The sequence below is a fragment of the Podarcis raffonei genome, chromosome 11, assembly GCF_027172205.1.
Source record: "Podarcis raffonei isolate rPodRaf1 chromosome 11, rPodRaf1.pri, whole genome shotgun sequence".
Classification (NCBI taxonomy): Eukaryota; Metazoa; Chordata; class Lepidosauria; order Squamata; family Lacertidae; genus Podarcis; species Podarcis raffonei.
The window spans coordinates 63,735,130-63,749,112 of record NC_070612.1 but is presented as its reverse complement, the minus strand read 5'-3'; the positions used below and the strand labels follow the sequence as shown (position 1 = coordinate 63,749,112).

General features: G+C 41.2%; 1 protein-coding gene across 3 annotated transcripts in view; it reads right to left on the bottom strand.

Moving 5' to 3' along the window:
* Window positions 1–10,826, bottom strand: part of ALDH1A1 (aldehyde dehydrogenase 1 family member A1) — a 203,120-nt gene extending 192,294 nt beyond the window's left edge. For 2 of the 3 annotated variants that reach the window (XM_053409166.1, XM_053409164.1), the window contains exon 1: window positions 10,736–10,826. In XM_053409166.1, the coding sequence (XP_053265141.1) occupies window positions 10,736–10,811 (76 nt within the window). In that variant the 5' untranslated portion in view covers window positions 10,812–10,826. Of the gene's footprint in view, window positions 1–10,408; window positions 10,619–10,735 lie in introns of those variants that run through there. The other variant, XM_053409167.1, reaches the window with a different exon arrangement.
* Between the last annotated feature and the right edge of the window lie 3,157 nt (window positions 10,827–13,983).

Genomic DNA, 13,983 nt, shown 5'->3' with positions numbered 1-13,983 from the left:
TATGTGGGGTTAGGGAGGAAAATTTCTCAACAGAAGAACTGGCCTGTTTTGAGGGTTTCGCCTACCTCACAGCAATCATCACAACATGTGCGGATATGGCATTGGGTAAATTCCTAGTCTTTGGCAGAGGGGAAATTGTGAAACCTCTGCTTCTACCTCCTTGGTGGTGGGGAACCCCGTTAAAGGGATCCATGGGGAGGTCCATACGTCCAGGCAAGGGCTGAGGACCATAGCACTCTCCAACGTGGCAAGTCTGTGGGAATTGCACCTATTTGATGTATGTCATAGGTGAACCCCAAATCAGTCTTGAACCTTGATATCCCTCCAGCAGGATGTGTACAAAAAATGGAAAAGGTGGGAAACCACCAAAGAGGAATTCAAACAAATAGCCAGCACGTGTAGACACAAAGTCATAAAAGCTAAAGCACAGAATGAACTCAGGCTTGCTAGAGAGGTTAAAAGCAACAAAAAAGGCTTTTATGGGTATGTTCGTAGCAAAAGGAAGAACAAAGAAACAGTGGGGTCATTCAGAGGAGAAGATGGTGAAATGCAAACAGGGGACACAGAAAGGGCTGAACTCCTCAATGCCTTCTTTGCCTCAGTCTTCTCCGATAAAGAAAACAATGCCCGACCTGAAGAATTTGGAGCAATGATTCAGCAGAGGAAACACGGCCCAGAATAACTAAGGAGATAGTACAAGAATACTTGGCTAGTTTAGATGTATTCAAGTCTCCAGGGCCAGATGAACTGCATCCAAGAGTATTAAAAGAACTGGCAGATGTGATCTCAGAACCACTGGCAGTCATCTTTGAGAATTCCTGGAGAACAGGCGAAGTCCCGGCAGACTGGAGGAGGGCAAATGTTGTCCCTATTTTCAAAAAGGGGGAAAGAGAGGACCCAAATAATTACCGCCCAGTCAGTCTGACATCAATACCAGGGAAGATTCTGGAGCAGATCATTAAGCAAACAGTCTGTGAGCACCTAGAAAGGAATGCTGTGATCACCAATAGTCAGCATGGATTTCTGAAAAATAAGTCATGTCAGACTTTTTGACAGAATTACAAGCCTGGTAGATGAAGGGAACGCAGTGGATGTAGCCTACCTTGATCTCAGCAAGGCATTTGACAAGGTGCCCCATGATATTCTTGTAAAGAAGCTGGTAAAATGCGGTCTTGACTATGCTACCACTCGGTGGATTTGTAACTGGCTGACTGACCGAACCCAAAGGGTGCTCATCAATGGTTCCTCTTCATCCTGGAGAAGAGTGACTAGTGGGGTGCCACAGGGTTCTGTCTTGGGCCCGGTCTTCTTCAACATCTTTATCAACGACTTGGATGATGGACTCAAGGGCATCCTGATCAAATTTGCAGATGACACCAAACTGGGAGGGGTGGCTAACACCCCAGAGGACAGGATCACACTTCAAAACGACCTTGACAGATTAGAGAACTGGGCCAAAACAAACAAGATGAATTTTAACAGGGAGAAATGTAAAGTATTGCACTTGGGCAAAAAAAATGAGAGGCACAAATACAAGATGGGTGACACCTGGCTTGAGAGCAGTACATGTGAAAAGGATCTAGGAGTCTTGGTTGACCACAAACTTGACATGAGCCAACAGTGTGACGCGGCAGCTAAAAAAGCCAATGCAATTCTGGGCTGCATCAATAGGAGTATAGCATCTAGATCAAGGGAAGTAATAGTGCCACTGTATTCTGCTCTGGTCAGACCTCACCTGGAGTACTGTGTCCAGTTCTGGGCACCACAGTTCAAGAAGGACACTGACAAAGTGGAACGTGTCCAGAGGAGGGCAACCAAAATGGTCAAAGGCCTGGAAACGATGCCTTATGAGGAACGGCTAAGGGAGCTGGGCATGTTTAGCCTGGAGAAGAGGAGGTTAAGGGGTGATATGATAGCCATGTTCAAATATATAAAAAGATGTCACATAGAGGAGGGAGAAAGGTTGTTTTCTGCTGCTCCAGAGAAGTGGACACGGAGCAATGGATCCAAACTACAAGAAAGAAGATTCCACCTAAACATTAGGAAGAACTTCCTGACAGTAAGAGCTGTTTGACAGTGGAATTTGCTGCCAAGGAGTGTGGTGGAGTCTCCTTCTTTGGAGGTCTTTAAGCAGAGGCTTGACAACCATATGTCAGGAGTGCTCTGATGGTGTTTCCTGCTTGGCAGGGGGTTGGGCTCGATGGCCCTTGTGGTCTCTTCCAACTCTTCTATGATTCTGTGATTCTAAGATGGTAGCTACCCAGCGCCAAGCAAAAACTCATTTACATCTGCAATCAATAAAGTTGTGGCCTAATTTAAATCCAAGAATGTTATTGGTGGTTCTTGGTTTTTCTGCTATGGCTAGATGGGGTGGGTTCACTGCACCCTGGCAGCAATCTCCCTTTCTTTCTGAACTGTGTTGCAGGGATACACAGGCTGCAGTGTACAGAAGGAAGAGGCAGAAAGTTGCCCAGTTGTCAAGACACTTGGGTGATTCTTCCTCACTTCCACCTCTGGGCTGTGACTTACATGCATTATAGTGCAGGAAGAGAAGAAAGTATCCTTGCTTTGCCTGGTGAATCAGAAAGGGACATTCCCCTTTCTTCCTGTACGTGTAATTCCTGTGTTGCAATTCCTGTGTTGTAATTTCTAGCAGAGCATGGCAAGTGACCTCTTGTTGCCAAGGCAACAGAAGCACACCCTACCTCATATTTCTAGCATAATGCATGAACTTTATTTATCCTCAAAGTCCCCACTACCAATAATCTATAAAAGGGAGATGCTTTAAAACCCGAAACGAGGTTGCAACAGTAGGACTCATAGGTTAGAGACAGACGGTAGAAAAATTTGATTCAGTTCACATTTAAAGGTGAACCTTTAAAAGCATAAAAGCATAAAAGCTCAAATATTAGTGTAATTAAATCCAAAACTGCATTATATTGGGGAAAATTGCTTGTGAATAAGTGAATATTAGGTATAATTGCACACAAAATATGTAAAGGGAAACTATTACTAATTTTTATGAGGACATTAAAAAAATTGCAATCAGATGTGGAAATGTGGAGACTGGAAAAACGAGAAACAGGAATTTGACAGATTGTCCCATCCTTCTCTGCCCTAGTAATAATTCACAATGAAAGATGTTTGAAGGGCTATAATAAATAGTCCATAGTCAAAGCAATATATGCTGAGCTAGACATGCAAAATAAAATAAAATAAAAATAAGCTAGAAAATCTAATGCCACTTCCATTGACTCTTGTCAGGGTTGATGCCAACTAGTAAATGCAAAACAATATATGGGCAGAATTTTATTTCAAGGCCAAAGGCTGAAAATCACTGATAAGCCTAAACTTATTACAGAGGAAGTTTGTATCATCAGAGCAATGATTTAGCAAAGACTGCATTGTGCTTGTGCACAGTGCTGATCTACTGAATTTTTTCAGAGCTTGGTCAAATAAGGTCATGCACATCTTAAAAGCACATGCCTTAAACAAATTGCCTGAAATATATCAACATTTTTTATAAGCCCGCTCACCCCTTTTCGTGCGGTGGCATTGCGGGACGGAGGAGGCTTCACTGGGGCCCCGGCGAGGGATTTCAAACTGTAGTCCCCTCCCTATCAGGAACGGGATCCTGCCTGCACCCTGCTTTGGCAAATGGGACTTGGGCTGTGCCGGGCATGGAGCCAATGGAGCCAACGGTGGACTTCTCTCGGATCTGCCCCTTGCCCATCTAAGCAGCCAGCACCTGGGGTCTCATCCTGTTTGTTCCTGTGCCGGGTTTCCCTGCCTACCCACCCTCTGCTGTGGCTACGGTGGTCACCGTCCTTTAAGGGGCTGGGTAGGAATTTGCCCACTGGGCTAATTGGCACTGACCCAGTGGTTTTGCCTACCTCATAGCAATCATCACAGCTGGTTGAGCATTGGGGCAATCCTTTGTTTTGGATGGACAGGAGGTTGTAGTCTCTGCCTGCCCCTCCAAAAGCTGGCATATCCCGTTAAAGGGATCTGGGGGAGTGGCCATGTCCGTGTGCCCTGGCAGGGCCAGGGCCGAAGGGACTCCCCCAGACGGTGGTCCCTGCGGGGGTCATTCTATTGGATGTAAGTCCAGGAACCCCCACCTGGATTGACAACACGTCACTTTCGGCGAGCAGACCATAAGTATTTAGATTGCCCCATGCCCAAGCCAAACCTCTTTCATCTGTATTCTATAAAGTTGTGGCCTGTTTTGACCCCAAACCCAGTCTGATTGGTCTCTTATTATACTGGTTGGGGTATGGGAAGTCTGATGACTGGTCCGGCAATGGTCCAGGGGCTGAATCCAGATGAGGGAAGTGCCATAGAACTTTCCATAGGCATGATTGGCCACTGTGAGAACAGGATGCCTTTGCCTAGATGGCCTTTTGTTCTGATCCAGAAGGATAAGTTGAATGAACAGATTTATGTTCACACACTAGATCGTCACTTTCTTTTCCCCTGCATGCCCCCCAAATTTACTTCAGAGCCCCCCGCCCAACCCTCAGGGGTAGATGTTGAGTGTGTGCAGGGGGCTCTAGGGAGAATGAAAAGAAGGTGAAGTTCCACAGTGTGAGCAGACCTCCATTTTTTTCACACATGGGCAGCATTGCATACAACCACATATATTTAATAAAAAGCACACTGAAGTTGTTGTAAGACATGCAATCAGATGAGTTCCGTAAGAGATTCAAAGGATCTTTTGTTGAAAGGAGGATGCACAACAAAATAGCAAATGTGGTTTGGTGTACATATATGTTAAGCAAGCACTGTGGGGCAAAAATAAATAAATTCTAATTTCACATATTTACTGATGGCAGTGATTGACCAGGAAAGAGAGCTTGGGATTGTGGTAGGTTAGCAGCTCAGTGAAAACATGGTTAGTGTGTGGCAGTAGTGAGGAAGGTAAATTCCATGCTTGGGATTAGGAAGAAAGAAACTGAAAATAGACCAGACAGCATCATAATGCATTTTTATACATCTATGCCGTGGCTGCAACTGGCATCTGGTGTTTAGTTCTGATCACCACATCTCAAATATGAAACAGTAGAGCTAGAAAAAGAATAAAAAAGCAATCAAAATCATCACGAGTTTGAAGGAGCTTGCCTATAAGAAAAGGTCAAGTGTTGAGTCCTCATAGTTTGGGGGGGGGGAGGGTGAGGATGGACTGACATGATACAGATTTATAAAACAACCCACGGTGTGGATACCATTTCCCCCCTCCCTTTCCCGAGAGTCATGCAATGAAGATGGTTGGTAGAAGATTCAGAAGAGAGAAAAGAAGATGTGGTGATGACCACTAGTCTCGATGTCAGGGACTGCAATTAAATTTATGGAGGATCAATATAGGCAACGATTTGCCCCACAGATTGCCCTGCAGAAAGACAGAGGCATCTTCCCTCTTAGTGCTTTGGTAGTCTCAGTGTCAATCTTATTATAATGTTAGAAAGCGGAATGTGATATTGCAGTAAGGAATTGAAATTGCCGGGGGGGGGGGGCTTACTTGTTTCTTTTCTTAAAAAGAAGGAAAATTATACTATGGTGGTGGAGGGAAGAGCACGCACCCATCAAAAGACAACCCCCCCCCATGTTCTTTTTTTAAAAAACTTTTCATCTCTTTATTTATTTTAAGCAATTTTTAATTGGTTTCTAAAGAAATACAAATACATTAACCATTAAACACTTTCCAGCCGTGTTTGTTTTATCCATTGTCTCTAGACATACAGTGTTGTATTGCTAAAGGAGAAATGGTAGCCTCATACTATGGGACTACATCATGCTCACTATTGGTTAAACTAAAACAAAAAACCCCACCACCACCTCCTGCAAGAACTGTTCCAAAGTGTGTCCAAGCAGCAGGTCTCTCATGAAAACTTTACAACGGAGGTGACAGAAACACTTTCGAATCACAATGGGCTCAGAAAGGGCCATAGCTCAGTGGTAGAGCAATGCAGAAGATCCTAGGTCTAATCGCTGGTATCTCCAGAGAGGGCTGGCAAATGACCCTTCTCTGAAAGCCCAGAGTAGGCAATCCTGAGCTCAATGGATCAGTGGTCCATCTTGGTACAAGGCAGTTCCCTTTGTCCTTAGCGCTTTCTGGAGTAGGGCTTAAAAAAAAATCTGCAGGTGTTTGAGAGGTGCTATGAACCCCCTGAAAACCCAGTTACAAGTAAAGTTGGGGCTCTTGTACAGCCGGGGGAATGGAAGGATACAAGTCACAGATAACAAGATCCAGGTAAAGTGCACAAACCATTGAAGTGGTAATCCTGTCTATGTACACTTACCTAGGAATACGCTCTGCGGAACAACTGAGAGTGGTATTCAAAGTTAGTGCTACACAGAGTAGACCCATTGATGTTAATGGACACAAACAGTGGGTTCATTAATTTCAACGAGTCTACTCTGAACTCAGCAGAACACATTGTAAATGTGCATAAGATCAGGTGTTAGCGTGTTTTAGATAATAAAAGTATCAAGTACAATTTGGGGTGAGGGGAAACCCCCCCCCCAAACCTCTTGGCCTTACTTCCATGTAAATGTGTTTGGACCTGGAATGCCCATCCTTAATATCATTATATCAAAGTAAGCACCATAGAAACAGTTGATAGTAACAAACTAATAATGAATGCATTCAGGGTAAGGGTGTACTGTACTATTATCTGCAAACATTCTTCTGTGCAGCTGCAAACTGCTTGTGCAAAATCTATATCCAGCTATTTAAGAACAGAAGGGAAACATTGGCTACTATTCAGCGATCTATAGCATGAATATTAAAATGACTGAAAGGGCAGGAGTCCCAAACTGGATGTTAGGAAGCATTCTCAAGGAGAAAATCCTGCAGGATATGGTGGGAGCTTTAATTTAAATGGGGGTTATAATGGATCTTCAGTTTAGAATTAGAAAGTTCTATTAGCAAATTATTGGTACATACGTTAGATCACGGTCAATTTTTTTAGGATTAAGATTAATGGGACTGTCATCTACATTATCTAGAAATAGCTGCACAATCATAACCTCGTCTTCTCTTAACTAAGTCCTATGGAATTCAATGAGGCTTACTCCCAGTTTAGGAGGATTAGAATTGCAGCCTTAAGTCTCTGTTTTTATTTAAATGAGATTGTTTCCAAAAATGTGCTTAGGATATCATCCAAAACAGAAGTACATTCTGTTGAAATATTGGCATTTACTTCCAACATAATTTATAATTGATGTGTAAATCATCTTAAAGCCTAATATTTCAGTTGAGTTTGGACAGATAAAAAAGCATGATAAGAAAATCAATGAGATGCTTGAAAATGAGACATTTGTATTGGAAGGCTCCATAAAATTTTAACCCAGAGTAAATACTATGCCTAGGTTATTAAGAAGTATTAAATAGTCAAAGTGGGTGGAAAACTCAAGAATTGGTTTCCTGTGGGAGATTTTGGAACAAGAGGGTGACAAACTGAAACTGCAGAGTTTTGAGAAACTAAAAGATAAAGTGCGAGATTGGCTTCATTATTATCAAATAAGGGAGGCTTATAACTTGGACAAAAAAATTGGCTTCCAGGTGGAAAAATCAAAATTGGAAACAGAATTGTTAGATCCCAAAACTAAGACATTATCAAGAATGTATAACTTGCTGTTGAAATGGAATACTCAGGATGAAACGGTTAAATCTGCTATGATAAAATGGACACAAGATGTTGGACATAACATAATGTTTGCTGACTGGGAACAGTTGTGGACCACAGGTATGAAATTCACGGCATGTAATGCCTTAAGAGAGAATATTATGAAAATGATATACAGGTGGTACATGACACCAGTCAAGCTTGCAAAAATATACCATTTGCCCGATAATAAGTGTTGGAAGTGTAAAGAAAATGAAGGTACATTCTTTCACCTTTGGTGGACGTGCCCAAAGATTAAGGCTTTCTGGGAAATGATCTATAATGAAATGAAAAAGGTATTTAAATATACCTTCCTGAAGAAACCAGAGGCCTTTCTCCTGGGCATGGTCGGCCAATTGGTGCCAAAGAAGGACAGAACTTTCTTTATGTATGCAACAACAGCAGCAAGAATACTTATCGCGAAGTATTGGAAGACACAAGATTTACCCACCTTGGAAGAATGGCAGATGAAAGTGATAGACTATATGGAATTGGCGGAAATGACTGGCAGAATCCGAGACCAGGGAGAAGAGTTGGTGGAAGAAGATTGGAAGAAATTTAAAGACTATTTGCAGAAACATTGTAAAATTAATGAATGTTAAAATGATGTAGGATTGAAATGAGATGGCTTTAGTAACAAAGTTAAAAGAATATGTAAAAAAGGATTCATAATTAGATAAAAATATGAAGTTCAATATGTTAAGATACAGAGTTAAGATAAAAACAAAGAGGGTAAGGATTTGCTGAATTAACTATGCAAACTGGAATACAAAAAAGGGAGGCGTGAGGAGGTCAAGGAAACAAGCAAATGAGCTTAAAGATATGAAAAAAATGGATTTGTTTTTAACCTTTTCTACTTACTTATTTTTTGTATTTTGTATTTTTTTTATGTATTTTTGTATTTTTTGTATTTTTTCTTGTCTTCTTTTTATTCTGTTAATTTTTGCTTTTTGTAAAATCCTAATAAACATCTTATAAAAAAAAGAAAACTCAAGAATGATTATATTTCATTTTATATGTGTTTATTTCAAAAAGCGATGAAACATACAAAGGCAAATGGCAAAGCAAAGCAAATCCTTTAAAATACTGTTCTAGGATTGCAAAATAATCACAAATGAATTATTTGTAGTGTTGTAAACTAACATGCTTCTGTTTGAACTGTGAACGTCAAAGTCATCAAAGGTTAGTGCCTCTGCCTTGACTTTTCAGACCTGCAATATCTTAAACATGCCTAGTCATATTATTTATAATAACTCATTTTAATTTTAAATATATTTATTTTAATTCAGCCGATGTTCAGACTTGCTGGTTAAGCTTGAGATGCACATTCAGCTGGGGTAAATTAATCTGTCAGGAGGGATATTAAAATGTTGCAAAGAAGAGCAAGGAAAACTCAGTCACAAAGAAGTTGTTTTACAAGCAATATGGGTAAAATTTATATGTTGATTAATCAGAATCTTCTCCCCTGCTTCCATAGATTGTGGGGCAAGGCAAATGAGATGAGTGATTTATCAAAGAACATGTATTAAATGTATTCCAGGTTCTTCTGACAACCATCACTAGAACTATTGGTACGTCTAGTACATGAACAAATTTGAATATCTGAAGTCAAAACTTTAGTCTAAATTATAACAGGGCAGGGTTCTTAACATTGCAAATATTATTCTGTCTTTCTTTGTATAGAGGAAATCTCCTACAGTAGTTTACATTTTAGAAAGCTGCTTTGCTGAAAACAAAAATGTTGCAATCCATTTATTTCATTTTACTTTTGTATGTAGCACACCCCTTAAGACATTAGATTTACTAGCATCTTTCACTGATTCCTACCGCTGGTGAATGCCAAAGTCTAATTTGTTTTCTTTTGAATCATTTCAAAAGCTACATTTTGAATCATTTGAATCATTTCATATCTGCATTTCAAAAGCTGAAATGGAAAAATAAACCACTTAAAGGCTAACTTGATTATGTTATTACATAAGACGTCCGCCTATCCTTCAAGGGATATTATGCAGGATTCTAAGGACACTTAGGAGAGAGTGGCTGTTTTTGTAATAAATGAATCCTGTTTCAACTTCAACATCACTAAAGTCAACAATACATTGTCTGCATTTGAGTATGTTCTGCCTAGTCTGGATTGCTTTTAGGAACTCTAGGAACACTTCTGAAACATCAGTATCTAGGGGCATTTTTAAGCAGGGTTTTTTTCCCCTATCAGCTTTACTAATTTCATCTGATATAATTACAAATATGCACCTTGGGCATCATCAGCAACTCACTTTTTCCTATTTCAGAGTCAGCCATTTCTAATGAGAAGTATAAACAAGCAAGAGATCCTTCCTATTAAATATAATGTGTATAATATATATAATGTATATAATGTAATATAATTCATTTCCTTTTATTTCATTGGGTAGCAATTCTGTCTGCTTCCTTCTCAAGTGTACTGTAAACTATCTGCATGATGGTTCTGTTTGCTTTTCACTTTCAAAGAAAAACTGAACAGACCGTCTTCATATATCACACCGTTCACTGTTGTGTAGATGCATTTGGAAGTCAACATCTACATGCTACAATTTTATAGCATTGCTGTTTGCATTGCACATACAATTAGAGCATTCCTAAATAGGCAGTAAAGGGTCTTCTCTGAGATCGCTCCAAAGTAAGCATGATTTAAGTGCCAATTTCAACCAATTCCCCCCCAAAAGAAATATATAAAGATAATCAAGAACCCAAGGTCCTACCTTTCCCCGTGCACGTTGAGTTCCTAGATGAGATGCACTTCGCTCAAAAGCACACTGCGTCCTATAGTCTGTGATCAACACTACAGTCAAAGCATCACGCATGACCTCTCTCTATATATGCACACAGCAGTCGCCGCAACAAGTGGCTATCGAGAGTCCTACTTCATCCCCCTGTTTATCAAGTGAGGTTACTCATAGAAACAGATCCTTCAAGCAAACACTAAATCTCCATTGGGAGGAAACTGAATGATACACTTGGAGGAGGAGGGGGAGGAGGATCTTATTTTTGACATAGCAGATGAAAATACCCACAGCTATTGCACATACCATTTATTCTGTTAACCATGTAATATACATTGTCATTTTGACGTCCAGACCATTTCTCTTCTTCCATCACCTCCATGTCAATCCAATTCACTCATTCTTACCAATGATGAAATGGGGGCGGTGAGAGGAAACATGGACAGATTGTTATCCTAGATCCTGTATTTGCAGGACGTTTTAAAACCAGCCAGATTAAGCATCGGGAAGATGTTAGCCTTGATAAAGGAAGCCCCACTGGCTTTCTGTCTCCCTGAGACAATGAAATCACATAGTTGTGTCTGTGTGTCTTTCTGTTTGGGATTGTTCTGTTTTAACACATAAGAGATTGAAGGTTGACTACTAGTCTTAATTAACTCAAGTTAAACTAATGAGGGTGGGGGGAGGGAGAAATTGAAGGTTGGGGGAGGGGTGGCTACAGAAAGAAAACGGATCATTAACCAAGAAGGGTTCAGTTTCAGCTAAGAGTTAGGTGGAGGAATGGATACAGCCAGACTCCATTCTTAGCAGGGGGAAAGTTTGCTAAATGCTATTCTTTTGATGTTGTAAGTAAATATTTAACTTGCATCTGGGAGAAGCCATCAAAGACCATCTGGAGTTAAATTCCAGTTCCTATTTTCATTTGGATGCATTTCAAACTAGATTCCAAAGCCAAAGGCTTTCTACTATCCCTACTCTGCCCATTCTGCTTCACTTCAGCATATTATTGTCCTTATGTGGAGGCTGTACAGGTTTATTTAAGAGCCATAACATCAAGCCCTGCCTGGTTATGGGCAACTTCTGTGATACACCCAAAGCCTACAGCACCGGCCTCCATTAGAAACCTCCAAGAGCGGCGTGGTTTCTCCACAATGCCTACTGTCCATGTTGTCAGCAGCATGCCTTGTTTTGGCCTCTGAACAAAAAAAGAGAGAACTATTTTCAGCATCCTTCATGCAGAGTGGCAGAAGATATAGACTATATATGTAGAATATATAGTTAAAAATTTAAATGGCATTATTTCCATACACTCTTGGCTTTGTTTTCCCAAGATAGTCTACACAACACTGGATTTAGGGCTGTGTGTGAGGTTTCCCCGTGCAGGCGCTGAGCCAAGGGGTCTCAGAACGGAAGGTGAGAGGGAGGGGGCATGAAAATATGAAATATTGGGCAGGGCACCAAATTTTGTCATTGCTCAGGGTGCCATATTACCAAAGTCCTCCCCTGGTCTAAGCTAGTGCATAGTATATCAGACGTACCAGTCTAAGACCTGAGAAGAACCATTCATCCTATGAGATCTTTGTTGATAAAAGTACCTGCTGTGTAAAGATTTGGCCTGACACAGGTAGAAACCCATGGTGCAATTATAGGGTGGCCTGGAACCCATGAGTTCTCAGGCATCTCTCAGTATCCTTAAGCAATGATACACGCGTTGCAAAGTATGGAATAAAATGGGCCACTTAGCAGCAGACATGGCACACAGGATGCATATGCAAAGTGAATGAGATGGCAGCCACCCACCTCAGCTTTGCCCTTCAAGGTGTGATAAGGCTCCTGACCAAACAATTCCTGCTTTCTCCTGTTTTAATGCACAAACCACTTACATGAATGCAGCAATGCCAGCTCTCTAAATCACTTAGTTTTGCTGCTTGCCTCAGATTTCCAGTGGACCAAGCCTTGGACAGGGTGCATGTCTGGAAGGTTTGAGTTCTTTTTAGTAGGTCACAAATTGTGTCAGCTTGATTTCATACAGCTGGTGGAGGAATTTTCTGCTGTTCAAATAAAACATAAAATAGTAAAAGGGGATATTTAGACAAGGTTATAAGAAAAACAATGGGCATCAAGTTTGGGGTTATCCCAAAGGATGTGGCATCTGTGGTGTCCCCTCAAGTAGGTTAGTGGGGCTGGTTCATCAGTTGTGCCTTGTGGCTGCTGATCCTTCACAGTGCTGTCTACTGAGGATCAGCAGGGATCAGCAGATGGGATCACATAAGAGATTTCTGTATCCTGCTTAATTAGCACTTTTGCTCCTCCACACCTCTAGACTAAATTTCTTTGAGAAGAATCTGAACCTGTTTCACCACACCCTTTTCTTTCTTCCTTCCTTCCTTCCTTCCTTCCTTCCTTCCTTCCTTCCTTCCTTTCTTTCTTTTCAAATTTATCAGGATGTTTATCTTGGCAATTGTGCAGCTTCCAAGATTTTGATGTGGGTTAGAGTGAACAAGCTGAAGCTTAATCCATACAAGGTACCGTGGGTAAAGAAACTGGTTGAGGGGTGCAACTGGTGTGTGTGCAGGGGCCATATTCTCCTTGAAGGACCATGTTTGCACATGGGAGTCCTGGTATGCCAGCTGTGACCCAACCTAGAAAAAGTAGACCTAGTAGTGGATAGACATGTCGTTGTTACACCCATACTAGACTACATACATGGGGCTGCCTTTGAAGACTATGTGAAAACTTCAGCTGGTGCAGGAAAGTGGTTGCTAGAGTGCTCAGTGGGACCAGGTGGTCAGATTACATTACACTGGTGGTTCTGTCCTGGTTCTGCTGGTTACCAGTGCATTTCCAGGTCCAATTTGAAGTGCTGGCTTTGTCCTTTAAAACCTTAAGTGGTTTAGTGCCAGGCTATTTGAGGGGCCACCCGCATCCATGTGAGCCCACCCATTGGAAGCCCTGAACATAGGCTCATCTTTAAAAATTAGATGACTGGGCACTCTGGTGCGGTATTCAAAGTCTTTAAAAACTGTTTAAAATGGCTCGCAACTGATGTGTTTGATAGGCTGCTATTAGATAATTTTACTGCTGTGGTTGGAAATTGTTTTATTCTGGTTTACATTTTAGTGTATTGCTATTTTTATATTTTGGTGGTGTTTATATATGTGTGTAGTACAGTTGTATTGTTGCCACCTTGGGTGGACATGGTCTGGAAAGATGGCTTAGATATATATTTATTGTGTGTGTGTGTATGGTACAGAAAGGCAAAAGTCATTGCCAGTGGAAAACACTGTAGCAAAGACTAGTGCATTTGTCTACTAATTAATTAATCGGAGGCAGAAGCCTAGGCCAAGAATTCTTTGGAACAATTTACAAAATGCCGCTCCTGAAAGGCAGCAAGTGATCTCATGCAGTGGGGTTTTGGTTAATTAAGAAAAGTAGGAGGAGTTTCAGCAGGTGAGATCTGGGACCCAAGGGGGCAGGAGAAGGGGAAGGCGGGTCGTAGGTTCTCTGTGTTTCAGGTCAGTTACAAAACGAAAGCAAAGCCTTTGGCAAAGCCT